Source organism: Corvus kubaryi, unplaced genomic scaffold (assembly GCF_017639235.1).
Source record: "Corvus kubaryi isolate FWS band 111438036 unplaced genomic scaffold, C.kubaryi_AGA036_p1.0 78, whole genome shotgun sequence".
NCBI lineage: Eukaryota > Metazoa > Chordata > Aves > Passeriformes > Corvidae > Corvus > Corvus kubaryi.
In genome coordinates, this window is record NW_024582065.1 from 3098831 (window position 1) to 3113273 (window position 14443).

General features: G+C 53.4%; 1 protein-coding gene across 1 annotated transcript in view; it reads right to left on the reverse strand.

Annotated features, from left to right (window-relative positions):
* Positions 1–14443, reverse strand: part of ASTN2 (astrotactin 2) — a gene marked incomplete at its 5' end in the record, with an annotated part of 241726 nt that overhangs the window by 7710 nt on the left and 219573 nt on the right. The window contains one exon of the mRNA XM_042052782.1: positions 374–474. Coding sequence (XP_041908716.1) covers positions 374–474 — 101 coding nt within the window. The remainder of the gene's footprint in view (positions 1–373; positions 475–14443) is intronic.

Sequence of the window (14443 nt, forward strand, 5' to 3'; positions counted from 1 at the left end):
GGCCAGGGCTGCCTCTCTCAGGTTTGTGAGAAGGGACTGCTCTTTTTCCAGGGGACTTGTGTCAGACACAGCACCAGCTCCCACAGCTGTGCTTGGCAAGGATGCCAGTGTGGCACCACGGAGTCATCAGCTGCCCAGCCAAGGAGACTTTGCCCCTGGACACTCCTGCAATTTGTCACCCCTCCCCAGATGAACGTCCCTGTGCCCACGGGTGGATTTAAAGGAGCCTTCCCACTGGGAGAGAAGGGCCTGGGAGAGAAGGGCCTGGGAGAGAAGGGCCTGGGCAGCTTTGTGGGAGCAGTGTGAAGAAAGGAAAATCAAAATCAGAAGGAAATGTCTCCTGGTGTGGAACAGGAGGTGCCTGAGCACTGACCTTCTGCCTTGCTGTCGTCTACCAGCGGGCAGGCTGTCCTCAGGGTGACTGTGCTCAGCTCTGAGTGTCTGCCCCGTGTATCCACCGCGTACAGGGTAAATCTGGAAGGCAGGAAGCAAAAGGAAAACAATGCCTTGATCCCTCAGTCCCACACCACCAGGTTGTTATGGGAACCGGCCTTCAGAAGAGAAAGGAAAAATGTGGTCCAGGCACTATCAGTCAGTTTTGGCATCTCAAGGAGATGTGAGATGTCTTGGAACACAGGAGAACCCAGGGACAGCAGGCAGGGCTGAGAGGACAGGTCACTTCAGCCCTTTCTGGCATCTGCAGGCCTCTGTTTCCTCTCTCCCCATCCCAGGGACCCCTGTGGGGCTGCACCCTGAATCCTCCCGACTGCAGAGGGATGCAAACACCTCAGGGCTGCTTTGCCATGCACTGATGTGAGCATTATAACACGGTGGTGTCTGTGAGCTGGGCTCCCTCTGGCCTTTCTGGGAGCAGGGCAGTAATTCTTGCCGTAAGTGGGCTCTGCTGACAAGTGACAGCTCGTACTCATCCTGTGGATGGCCCTTGAGTTGTTTGCTCCCTCATTTCCTCACAAGGGTGGGGTTGGTAAAAGGGTGGGAATGATAATTTCACACTTGAAGCTAATGGAGAGCATCTGACAGTAAAATATGGCTTTTGTGCCGGATGGAGCATTGAGTAAACAGGCTGTGGCTGCATGGAACGTCCTGGGATGCTGAGCTCAGAGTCCTGCTCAGAGCATCAAAGCTCCAAAATGAGAACGCTTCTTCGCAGCAGGGGTGACAATCTTCTGTCTGCTCTCCCAAAGGGCATCAGTTCATATTTATTCACTCTGAGCTGGGCATGGCAACTCAAGCTGGCTTTGACAAAGTGCAGGGGCTGGTTTGAGCCTCTCAGAGGTCTGAGATGCCTGGTGGTGGGGTACCCAGCCTGAGAAATAACACACCACCCCTCCTTAGCCTAAGGTAAAAGTGAGCAGTTCTTGCAAGTGAGTGCAAGGAGTACCATAAAAGCAGCTGAAGCTTAAATGGGATTGAGACCCTGACGTATGTTTATTTAAGGAATGGTCCTAAGTCCTTAGCATCCTTGGGGGGTGACAGAAGCAATGCCTCCCTTTTCCTTACCCCACACACGAGCACTGCCAGCCCCCTCTCTCCTCCCTGCAGGCCCTGCACGTCCCACATGTGGCTGATAAGAGCTGACATTTGCACAGTAGCAATTCCCAGCGCAGGACATATTCCCTCCAAGCAATTAGCATTATGTCCCTAACAATACTTGCTGTGTGCAAGGATGCCAGCAGACTGCCAAGGAACACACTTGTGCGCAGGGAGCACTCCCGTTTTCACCAGGCTAGGGCACGCAGGGGACGCACACGCGCGGCTCGCCCAAGGAGATGCTATTTAATCCTTCTGGCATGACATTCCTTAGTTTCCCAGGAGCACTGCTCGGAGTGGGAGCATCTCAGGAAGGACATCCACACTGTGTCACCACACAGGTACCACACACAGGCTGTTCTCACTGAGGGACAGACAGAGCAATAGGGCAACAGCGAATTCCATGCAGGAGTCTGACTGCAGGGCTTTGCATCCCATCCTGAAGGTGCCACCGTTCCTTTCCCTCCCTTCAGCAGATGGGACATTCAGGGGGAGTGAGGAGTCTCTTGCTGGGAGCAGGGAAGGTTTGTGTCTCAGCAACACCAACAGGGCACCCAGTGTTGGGCAGGGGGACTCCAGCCCCAGGAGATGAGGAGCTGCAGTGGGAGAACAGGGCAGAGAGCCCAGGGGTCCTGCTGCCCACCCAGTGCAGGGCTCTTCTTGCTCATCAGCAGAAGCACAACAAGCAGTAAGAGGGCTCAACATCAGGGTACTGCTGGGAGCTGCTCCCCATCCCCATCCTGGGGTCACCTGCTGAGCCACAGTGGCTGTGCTGCTGTGTTTGCTTTTGTAAAAGGATGAGCAGAGCTAATGTGTAACCTCTGCTCTGCCTGCAGCAGCTCAGGCTGCCTCCATTAGCTCTGAGGCAATCAGTGCCAGAGCACTTTCCCTGAAAAACAGAAGACTTTTATCAAAACACAATTGTAATATTCAGCAATTAGTGCCCATTTCACCTATTCCATCACCAGTGGGGTCAGGAGGATTGGTTGGGTGTTGAAGCACATCCACCCCTTTGGGTGATGCTGAAGACCTGCATGAGCCTTTTGACTGCACTTCTCCCCTCTGCCCAGCTCACACAGGAACAAAGTCACTCAGCTGCCAAGAGCAAGAGCATCTCTCCTGGTCAGGCCTGGGTTAAAAAAAAAAAAGTCAAAAAACAAGCCCTCATTTCATCATTTTTTGGATGATGTAAGGAAAAAACAACCAACAATGTAAATGGAAAAACATCAGAATCAAAGTGATTTTGATCTTGTCAAAAATTATTTTTTTGAGAAGAAACCCAATTGCTTTACCTCACCTGGAGCCAGTCCTCTTTCAAGAACCTTAGAGGAAACTCTTTCATCTCCATTCCTTGTGAATGAGATGTTTTGGACTCAGCACCAATCAGCCCAGCCGTGGTGGAGGCTGGCAGCGCAGCAGCACACAGCCTCTGCACCTCTCCAGCTCCTTCCAGCCAGTGACCTCAGAGGGTTTTAACATTAATTACAGTCCAGAAGATCACCCCGAAGCACAGCAGTATTAATAGCTCTGTTTTATCGACGGTAAACAGAGACATATGGGGTGAAGCATCGTGCCCCGGCGAGGCTCAGCGACATGAACAGTTTGGAAACTCGGGAGATGATGGCTTCCAATCTTGTTCTCAAACCACTTGACCACCCAGCCTCTGCAGCAAAACACTTTTATGGCCAGTTAATGGCACTGTGCAGAGTGCTGGGGTTTAGTTTTTATCTCTTATTCCCGGAAACAGACAATTAAGAGAAGGGAGTGCAAAGACCTGTGTCTCTGTGTCTCTGTGTAAACCCAGCATTCCCATCTTGCTGGAAACCTTCAGCAGATGCAGGCAAGGAGCAGCCTGGGACCCAACAGGACATCACAGGGGTGGCCAGTGGGAGGAGAGACCACCACTGCCTGGGAGAGATGGGGATGTGGCTTCAAGCTGAAGGAGGGTAGGTTTGGATTAGGTATTAGGAAGAAATTCATTACAATAAGGGTGATGAGGTTACCAAAAGAAATTGTGGACTCCACATGCCTGGAAGTGTTCAAGACTGGGTTGGATGGGGCTTGGAGCAACCTGGGACAGTGGAGGGTGTCCCTGCCCATGGTAGAGGGGTGGAATGAGATGAGCTTTAAGGTCCCTTCTAGCCCAAACCATTCCATGATTCTGCATCTGCATGACAAACCAGGGCAAAGCCAAAGCGATGGCTCTGAGGGAGGGAGCTAAGCCGAGGACATGGCGGGATTTTGCACCACTCCAGGGAGATCCTCCTGCCCCAATTAAATCTATTACAGCATCGTGGGCCAAGGACCAAGCCAGGCATCATCCCCACTGATGAGGATGGAGCTGCACTTGAATAAGCCAACCCCGATAATTTGTAAATAAATGTGGCCAAAGAGTGGTTCTGAGTGCTTTGCCCAAGGCAGAGATCTCAGGGGTGAAGTCAAAGCCAGAAACTAAAAGGTCTCAGACCTAGAGCCACTGCACAAAACCACGTCAGACAACCTGGAATGCCATATGGTAGCTACGATCTGGCAGAGGCTCCTTTATAATGTGGAGGTGTTCTGTTTACTGATAAACTTTCCTCATGACATTTCCTCATCTCCCTGTGTTTTCCAAAGGAGCTCTGGGCTCCCTGCTACTCAGCTCACAGCTGATCCTCTTTTCCAACCATCCCTTCAGTAAGATTCTACACAAAGACCTGCATTTCTAGAAATACTAGAATATATTTTACCTGAAGAGGTTCCAAAGAGGTCCAAACACAAATGCTCTTGGCAGGGATCCAGCCCTCCACGCCTGGAAATGCTGCCACCTCTGCAGCAAATCACAGCACACTAAGTCCTGTAAAGTAATGCCGCTTAAATGTTTACTGCTGAATTCAAACCTATTGGGACCTGAAGGAACATTCAGGGAGAGACAGAAACCAATCAACATTTGGCCTCATGAAATGTCAATACCTTCCCTGTAGATTCCCCGCCCAGTGTTGGCTGAAGGCTGGGTTTTATCACTAGGCTCAAGATGCTTCTTGGGGGAGGAAGAGAAAGCAAAAGTTAAAGCTTTGGTTACTGCAACCCAAGGACTGTTGGGATTGTCCATTGTGTTTCAAGGGATTTGAAAACCAGAAAAGTATGTTTCTATCCTTTCTCAATGCAGAGAAAATAACCCAAAATACAAATTTATAAAGGCACAAAACTCTTTAAGACTGAGAACGAAAGCTCAAAATATGTTACTTATTCATAGGCAGCATGGTTTTTTAACTCCCTCTCATGATGCTCATGATGTTTGAGTGCTTTACTCATGATCCTTATTTGCGGGAAGCAAGATAAGGACTTCTGAGTCTGACCTTCCTTAGCTTGGCTGTTGATTTCTTTATATCCTGCAGAGATACCACAGGCATTTCTGGTCTGCCTTGTCTGCTCTTCCTGAGGCCTCTGGGCTGGTGCAGCTGCTCGGTGAGATGCTGTACCACAAACGGGCTGCCTGGGCTGCAGAGAAAGGCTCTGATAAGGAGCTCAATTAGCACTCCCATGGATGCCAAACCCCCACGCTAATTGTGTGCCTACTGGGAGCTAGCTGCTGTGTGGCCAACCCAGGCTCTGAGAGGAGCCCCCTGGCCTGTGTGAATGAAGGACAGGGCAGAGATGCTGCTCCAGAGCCCAGCGTCACGCAAAAACACGGCCTCAAGCTTTCCGAAGTGGTGCAACCACAGCACGCTCCTGCCAGTAGGGCTTGGCTTGAGCTTGGCTGATCTGCCTGGCCTTGGTGCCGTGTTCCTGCAGCCTCTTGCTGTTAACTCCAGCAGCTCAGCGAGGGCAACCCTGGCTGGCATCCCACACATAGCGCGATGGATTCTCCCTCCCCGGCAGCGTGGCTACCACCACCCGTCATGCCGAGCCTGCAAACATAAATCCTGACTTGGCTGAGGTGTTACACGCACGTCCTGCTGTCACTCCCCGCTTGGTCACAGCTTGTCCGTGCCTCCTGCACAGCCCAGGCTCGAGGGGCTCGCACGCAGCCAGCCCCATGCCGCCGAGGCTGCTCCAGCGTGCTGACACGCACACATCACACCCTGCCTTGCCAGTCCTCCTCGCTTCCCGTTCCAGCTGAAAAACAATGCTGAGGCCTCCCTTTAAAAGCCCTCAGTGGAGCAGCTCTTGGCATTCCACACTTCCCTGCTGCCCAGTGATCTCAGCACGGAGACTGGGCACGAGGGATGGGGCCGGGCTCGGGCTGTGCCGGGACTCGGGCACGTGCAGAGCGGAGCTGCCAGGAACAGTGCCCCAAACACACATGGGCGTGAGCACACCCATCAGACCCAGCACCGTGCACGGCCTCGTGCTCATGGGACCCAAACAAACTGTTCTCTCCCATTCTTTCAGTCTCAGAGTGTCCTTGGCTCCCAGACATAAAGGTGAGGGGCTCGCTGGAGGGAGACAGGGAGGCTTGAGGGGGGAGTGTGTTTCTTTGTCCTGACACCCACAGGTGAGCAGCATCAGACCTTCATCCCAGCATCTCCTGGAGCTAAAAGCATCCATAAATTACACACACAGTTTCCCTAAAAGACTCTTCTTGAGCAGTGTGGGAGCCCAGGGGTGCTGCAGGGTGGAGCAGAGCTATGGGTGTTTCACCCCCGGCCACGTGCCGTGGGCTGTGTGTGGTCCAGGAGCCATCCAGCCACTCCTGTTCCCCGACCATGGGCTTGTACCTCCCCTGCAGAGCCCCCCAGCCACGTCCATTGAGGAACATGGAGCAGGAGTGGGGCTTGCCTGCCAGCAGCTGCCTGGGCAGGCATGGAAAGGGGTGTGTGTGTTTAGTGCAAGGATTCCCAATTCAGAAACCATTACAATTTAAAAATAAATCAGATCAAATAAAAAGCAGCCAGTCCACACAAGCCACAGGAATGCAGCTGAGCTTATTGACGACTCTGTGATTCGCAGTAATTAAGAGAGGTAAATGAGAGCAACCCCTCAGTCTCTGCAGCAAATGCTGAGCAGACAATTAGCAGGGGGTGGTTTTGGGAAGGAGAGGATTTCTTGGTCTATTTGTTGGGCCCTGGCTTTGGGCTCACTCATGCCATGCCCATGTCCATGGTGCCAGGGGAGGGCTGGTGTCCTGGCAGGGGACTGACCACACTGCATCCCTGCCAAGGGCCCTGCTGGAGCCTTGGGATTTGGGCAAAGCTTTGACCTTGGGCAGTGGTCACCCTTGTGCCATCTCCCTGGGGCTGGCACGGCCACAAGTGTCTTCTGTTCTTCATTGTCTTTGGTTCTGGCTCTGCTTTCCCACAGTAAGGAAACAGTGGACAGGGCGATCTTGAAAAAATACCCCATCTTTTAGAATGCTCTCCTCACTGTTCTACCATCCAAGAAAAGCACCTTTTATAACTGAGCTTTTTTTAACCATCTGTGACAACTGACCTGCTCCCATCAGTGTGATGGAGGAACAGGTTAGCAGGAACTGGTGCCACACTGGAGTATTGAAGCCTTGCCATTACACCAATACATGGGGCTGTCAGTAAACTGTTCTCAAAATTCACACTTCTTTTTTTTCCCAGGACAGCAAATGCTGTGAGACTAATCGTTATCCTTCAACAGATGCCTCCCAACAAAACCAGACCACAGTTGTCAGATGTACCTGCCAGGACATGCTTCAGGTGTCTGATGCCTTTTGGAAGTGGATAAAACAGTGCCCATCAAATACTGAAGGAAGGAGGCAGGAAGAAGGCACAGGCTGCTCTGCACTGTAAGAAGCTTGAGGAGAGGCAGAGGAGGCTCGATTTCTGAGACACTGAGGGCAGGTGGAGCTGTCGTGGGGCTGGAGACAGGCTTGCACAGCCATGGGTCCATCTTTGCTTTGTGTCAACCCTGGGGAAGTCACCCAGGGTTATTCACGCTGCAAGGTTACCTGAATTGCAGCTGATGCCATGGCCATGCTCAAAAACAGTGACTGGAGAACATGGTGCTTCTCACAGGGAGGAGGGCAGGGCCACTCATTGCTGCTGAATTACAGGGGTGCAGTGTGGGACAGCGTCACTTTGGTGTCACAGTATCCCACACTGTGCTGCCCCCAAGTCTCCTGGGCTTGCCCTCTGAGCTGTGAGGCCACAGAGAGCCAAAACCTGGAGTGGGCAGGTTTGAGTGCTGGTCCCCTCAACCCCTCAGCAGCATCTGCCCTGCACCTGAGCCAAGCTATGATGCAGATTCGCTCAGCTCTCCCTCCTTTGAGAACTTCATCAACCTCTTTTGTTTCAGATCCCCGTTGAACAAGATCCAAACAAAGGATGAAGGGGAAAGAAAGAAAGAAATTAATTAAAAATCCTAAGCACTTCTTGCTACTGCCTGGATCTTTTGTCTCCCTGACAAAGAAATGCCCAGCAGGACACTCACCTTCCCAGCCTCAACTGCAGCATCTCAATTTCCCAAGATTTCCTTCGAAACCCTGTCAATAACCCACCAGAGTAGTGATTCCCATTACTGCCATGGCTGTGAAAGAAGGCCTTGATACACAGGCCACCTTCTGTTCCCCAAGAACCCTGCTCCTGAATGATACCTGTGTTGGACGGCCAAGATTCCACTGGAGCCCCTCTGCCAGCCGGACACTGTGTGAGCAGCAGTGCCAAGACTGCCTTAGGTGAAAATGTGTTTCACTGGAAATGAGGGGAAAATGCCAGCCAGGCCATGGCTTCGTCCAGAAGGTGCAGGAAGGTCACTGCCACCCTCCTGGCTGCTGCATCCCCAGAGTGTCTTCATCACCACCCCGGGGCTGAGAGCTCCAGCAGTGCCACTGTCCCCCCTCGCCTTTTTCTCTGCCTTGATTCCCTCCTTTGTCCCCATTGATCCTTGCCAGCTGTTTCAAGAAGCAGATAATGACTCCCTCATCCTTCCCTCTCGGAGTACATCCTTTCAGGAGCAGCTTTATCCCACTGAGCAAGGAAGAGCAGAGCAATCTTCTCTGGAGAGAACCTTGGAGCTTCTGACGGAGATGGGATGTGAATGAGAGAGCAGCTCCTTGGCATAGCAGCAGGACAACACACCCAAAACATCCACCCTGACACGAGATAACATTAACACAGCTGATGTTGCAACACTGGGGCTTTAGCTCCTAGGCACTCTCCAAGGAGCAAGGATTCAATTAGCTCGGAGATGCCCCAGCAGAACTCTACAGTGCCCCACAGAGATGGTTCCCAGCTGTGAAGGCAGAACGATGGCAGAAAAAGCAGGATCACCATGGAATTACCAGCTTTGGAGAGGATGGATAAAGGGTGTTTGAGGTCCGTATTTCTTGGCAGTCATTATGTCCTTGCTTTCGTCCTGCTGGCTGTGAGGATGAAGACTTGCAGATGTGCTTCTAAAGGCAACGCAGTAAGAACTGGCCCAGCTATTCACAGTCTTCCCTGTCTGCCTCAGGGCTTGAGGCAAGGTGTTCCCCCAGCGCCTGGAAAGGCCACGGAAGGTCCCATGTTACCCAGAATGTGAATTGTAGCATCCTTTGGTGGAGTGAAGAACCAGGAGGAGGTGATAATAAGCCGCTGCAGGCTGGGGCTTTTGTCTCCAGTGAAGCAACAGCAGCTCATTACAGTCTGTGAAGTGCCAGAGTCCCTGCTCTGCTGGGATGCCCAACAAAGCCCTTGGACAGAGGTCAGAGGAGTTGCCTCTGACTCCCTGTGCTGCTGGAACAACTCCCACTGTGCCACAGCTCGGGTTGATGCCCGAGGCTGCCAACTGAGGGGGTTGGTCCTGCTCAGGCTGCAGAGCATCAGCAAGAGCTGGTGACGGATCGAGCTGTCCTGGGAGCAGCAAAGGAGGGCTTTCCTCAGGCTCTGCATCCCACATGTGCCTGAGGCCCGGCCACAGCCTTTGCAAGGGCACTGTGATGCCCATCAATCCCTCCAGCTCCCCAGGGCAGGGTATCCCCTGGCAGCACCTGCATCCCCTCTCCCCCCTGTGCAACACCTGCTGCTGTCCCCAACACTGTTCCCTCAGCCACAGACACCCCACAGCCCCCGGGCCCAGCTCTGCTGAGGTTGGGACTTTGAGGTTAAGTTTTACTTTTAGGGGAGGTTTGCTTGTCTTTGCACTGATCTGTGGGTGGGTGGAGTTGAGCCTCATCTCACGGCGTTAGTCCTGTGTGCCAGGTGGGTTATCCCACGAGGGACACACCCCTTCAGGACCTTCCTTGGGCCACTCGTGGGACAGCTGCCACCCTCCCCCATGAAGGGACAGCAGTGCTCCGGGTGGCTGTAGTTGCAGGGGATGAGCAGGAGAGAGGGAATAAATATTCAGGAGAGAGAGAATAAATACTCTTCCTCCAGATGTGCCAAGGAGAAAGGAGAGACAAGCAAAGCCCTGGACCCCTGCAGGGAGCTCCACAATGGGAATGTTCACAGCTAACCATCCCTGCTGCTCAACCTACCAACACTCTGCAGAGCTTGGCCATCACCGGCCCTGGGGACATGGGCGAGAGGAAGGCTGTGACCCCTGCCAAACTGGGAAATCTTTGCCCCTCCCAACCTCACAGTCCCTCTAAACAAGAACCAGACACTCCACAGCTTGCTACCCCTGGAGATCCCCTTGGTAGGGTTTGTTCTCATTCTCCTGGGGGCTTGGCTTCCATCTGGGCTGCTGGTTGAAATCCAGCCCGGGCTGGTAGTGACTTCAAAAGGCAGTGTCATCTGAGGAGCAGTGGGTGGTCCATGGCAAGCAAGTTGATGGCTGGCTGTTCTTATAAAAGCCACCACAGTAGGGCCTCCTGCTTTCAGAAGACAGGCAAGGGCTGTGCTGACCACAGGGAGCAGAGCTTGTCCTCGGCCTGAGGGACAGTCACCTTAGTGAGCTGGCACAAGGACGTGGCTGTGCACCCCTGCGAGCAGAGCTCTTGATCTGTCTCCATTGGGTTTGTCCCCAGCACTGCTGGGCAGCCCTGGCTTCACCTTCAGCAGGCTGCAGTGCAAAACAAAGCCCAGCAATAATGCACACGGGAACAGCTGAGAGACGGGGACCAGGCATCCCAGGCAGGACCCCTGTAAGAAACTCCAGCTGGGCTCTGGGAGCTCCAGGGCAGCCAACAGGGCCCTGCAATGGCCTCAGTGTTGGCATGGGGATGGTGGCAGGCAGGGATGCCAGCCAGAAGGATGCCAGCCAGGTCTGTAGTGCCCACTGTCCCTGTGCCCTGAGGCCCCCAAATTCAGGGGCACAGGGCAAGGGACTGGCAGTGGGCAGGAGATTCTCACAGCTCCAGCAGGCAGACAGGGAGCGGGCCCCCCCCCCCGCCCCCCCCCGGGGCCCTCTGAAACAAATAATAAAAACAAAATCCCAGTAAGCACGCTAGAATTCGTTTGAAGTGCAGAGCAGCTTTCAGGCAGGGTTATGCACATCTCCCAGCCCGGCGTGATTTACACATTCCTTGCAAGCAAAGGAATCTTCCCTGATTTGAAGTAAAGCAGATGTTTTGGGGTTTTCTTTCCCCCCTCCCCACCCTCTTTTAATCATTTCTTTATTGAAATGGTAGCTATACAGCCAACCAGCCCAGAGCCAGAGCCCTGCTACCCCAGAAGCCAGGACTGGAGACCCGCTGTCCCGCACCATGGGAGAGCCCCTTGTCACTGCAGTGACTGTGCTTGGGAGCTTCCAGAGGTGTGGAGCCAGCCCTGCTCTCCTGCAAATGCTGCTGCAGAGGCACCACTCCCTGCAGGTTTCTTCCCTTGTTTTTCACTCTGCAGGGAAGGATTGCAACTCCCTGCAGCTTTTCTTCCTCTGCAGCTGATCCTCCATCCCTGCTCCACCAGCCCAGGTCTAGGAGACTTTGTAACCTCCACCACCAGTCCAGGAGATGTGTTTGACAGTGGGACTTGCCCTTGTTCCCACACCTTAGTGTCACACCTCGCCCCAGTTGTGCTCTGTCCCAGCAGTGTGGATTGGGAAGGGCAGCCTGGTCCATGCCCAGGGACTGCCAGCAGCAGCATTACTCACACACTCCAAGTGAAACAACCCAGCACAAGGAATGGTGCTGGGCAGGATGGAGCTGGGCTATCTCTTGATTTGAGCATTATGTGATCTCAGTCAAGTTACTTTGCCTCTACTTTTGTCCCATGTTTTCCACCCAGGAAAATCATTTGGGGAAGGAACATCCATTTCCCAGAGGGATGCAGAGCACCAAGTGCAGTGGGGCTTCTGAGTGCTGGTTGATGCTGCAAACTACCAGCACAGCCATGCCCTTGAGTTTACACTAAGAACAATAAGTCATGGCCAGTAGCAAATCCATCCAGCTGCCCCATCTTTCTCCTCATTCTCTTTTTTTTTTCCTTTTAAACCCTGTTGTTCTTTCTCAGTACTTCGTTGGTGGCAGGGTGGGAAGGTTTTTTGTAACACATTCACGTACCAGTGGGACTCACTCCCATTCCCGTCTGGTACAAGAGATTGCACAAGAGAGAGAAACAAACGGGGATGAGGAAATGCGTGTTTATGAGAGGCAGCGCTGTCATCGTGAGCAAGGGACCCCCCGCAGGAGAGCCGGCCTGGGAGCCAGTGGATTTCCATTCTCTCCTAACACTCCATTCATGCCTCATTTCATACCTCCCTGGAGGGCCCAAGACTGGCCGGGGTCCCACGGCCCTGCGCGGGACTCGCACCCCCCGTGCGCCGCCTTCTGCGATGTTTGTTGTTGGGTGGAAAGAGGGAGATGTTGTTGTCTCATAAAAATAACAAGTTGAGAAAGAGCAGCAGCTTTTGCCATTGCATGTACTCCTTGTTTTCCTTCTGCAGCAGAGGAAGGTCTTCCATCCTTCCCACCTCTCCTTTGCCACGCTCCTTGTGCTCGCCTGCTGCCCATCCTGGCAGGGCTCCTCACTAACACCTACCAGGGAGTCTCTCATGGGCCTTCCTGCTCATGCTGTGGTTGCTGCCATGAGCCTTCTCCTGACCTGATCAGGAACCTTCCGTATAATCCAAACCACATTGCTGCCTGATCCGATACAGTCACCAGTAAATAACCTTGACTGCAGTGGTCTGGAAGAGCCAGGGATCCTATATCACTGCTATGAATGATTTAGGATTGTGCATCATTTGCAGATGACACAGAGAGGGTCTCATCCCTACTCCCCACACAGCCACCTCCCCCACAACAGTGCCTGCCTTCCCTCACTTCAGGTGGCTCTAAGTGAAAGCCACCTGGGTGACAATTGCTCCTGCCTGCTGCTGGTGTGCACACAAGGAACTGGGATGGCTGATTTCTGCACTCCCTTGCACGCTGCAGAGCTCTCAGCGATGGGGCTGGGGTCCCCCCACAAACAGGTGGGTATTAATAAAACCAGAAGTAATCACCCAGGCACACATACTACAACCCGCTTGGGTCCCTCTTCTGTCTGCTCTTGCAAGCCCCCTGCCTCCCCTGCTTTCTCCACACACCTCAATTTCATTATCTCTGATCTGGAGCTGCCTATTACATGCTTTTTGCCAACATAAATATTTAATCCCGGTGCATTGCACGGAAAGGCCCTTGTGGAGTTAATCCTTCAACTCATGTTTCCACTTGGAAAACAGTTCAGCTTGTGGCAGGGCAGCAGGTACGAGGCAGGGACAGAGCCGAGAGCTGGAGATGGCCTGGGAGAGCTCGGGAGCCGTGTGTGGGGTGATGCAGGCGGGCTTCATGCTGCGGGGTGGGCTTCATTCCATGGGCTTCATTCTATGGGGTGGGCCTCATGCTATGGGGTGGAGTGGCTCTGCTGGAGCTCTCCTTCACTGGGGTGGCTCTGCTGGAGCAGCAATGAGGAGGGTTTGGATAGGTGATGGAAAAGCCACAGGGGTGTCACTGCAAACTGCTGCCTGGGGAGCAAGGAACAGGGGGCACTGCCAAGGGGGACTCTGGGGGCAGCACTTTGCTGGGCTTCAGCACTGTTCAGGACATCCTGTTCTCTGCAGCGCCCTTGGCTGCAACAACGTGGAAAGCCCAGAGTTTATCTGTTTGCTTCACCTGCCAGTGTGGGACTAAGCAGCCACATGATCCCACACTGCTCCACCAAACACCTCCAAACACACCTGCATGCCCAGAGGCTGCTTACACCAGGATCTGGCCACGATTTACCTGTGGGCTATGGAGTAAGGGTTACGGGACGATTGGTGTGTTTATGGGGCTATTGGGTACCACTAAAGTACCTGCTGTGGTACAGGACAGACCCTCAGCAAAGTGAGATGCCCCAGACCCAGGTCCAAAGCCATAAAAAACATGGACAGAAATGCACCCTGGTCCTCATCCATCCATCCCCGTGCCCTCAGGAGGGCAGCACCCATGGGATGCAACACCACAAAACATCCACCAATCTAACAGAGGGGAGGAGCACAAGAGGCAAAGACCACCAAGAGTACAACTTGTGGCAGCTGAAACGGCTTGAAATCCTTCCCCTCACATCAGCGGTGACATGTCAAAAACCCCAAAGAAGTATTTTGGTTTTGGTTGCTTTGTCTGAGAGGTTCCCCCAGCAGCCTGGGGTGGGTCTCCCAGAGACCAACCAGCCCTTGCCAACATCCCCCGCTCCATGTGAGAAACTGGGGTGTGCAAAGCCTCCTGTGTGCAGGACACATCCCCACAGCCCCTGTCCAGAAAGGCTGGGAGACTGGGATGCTGCAATGATACAAACCAGAGGGAAGGAAAACACAGAAGTATCCCTGCCCTGTGGCAGGGCCTTCTGCTTGGGGTTGTGCAATGAGATTAGGAGGGGAGGCCACTCCTGCAGCTGCAGGGCAGTGGGAGATGCTCGGAAGGGAGGAGAAAACTGGCATGCTCCAGACCCAGCTCAGGTTGCTGCTGCCATGGGCTGCCCTATGGTTTCCCTGGCAGAAACTGAGAGGAGGAAAGATGGAAGAGACAAGGAACAGACCCCAATCCAGGGATATGACAGCCCAG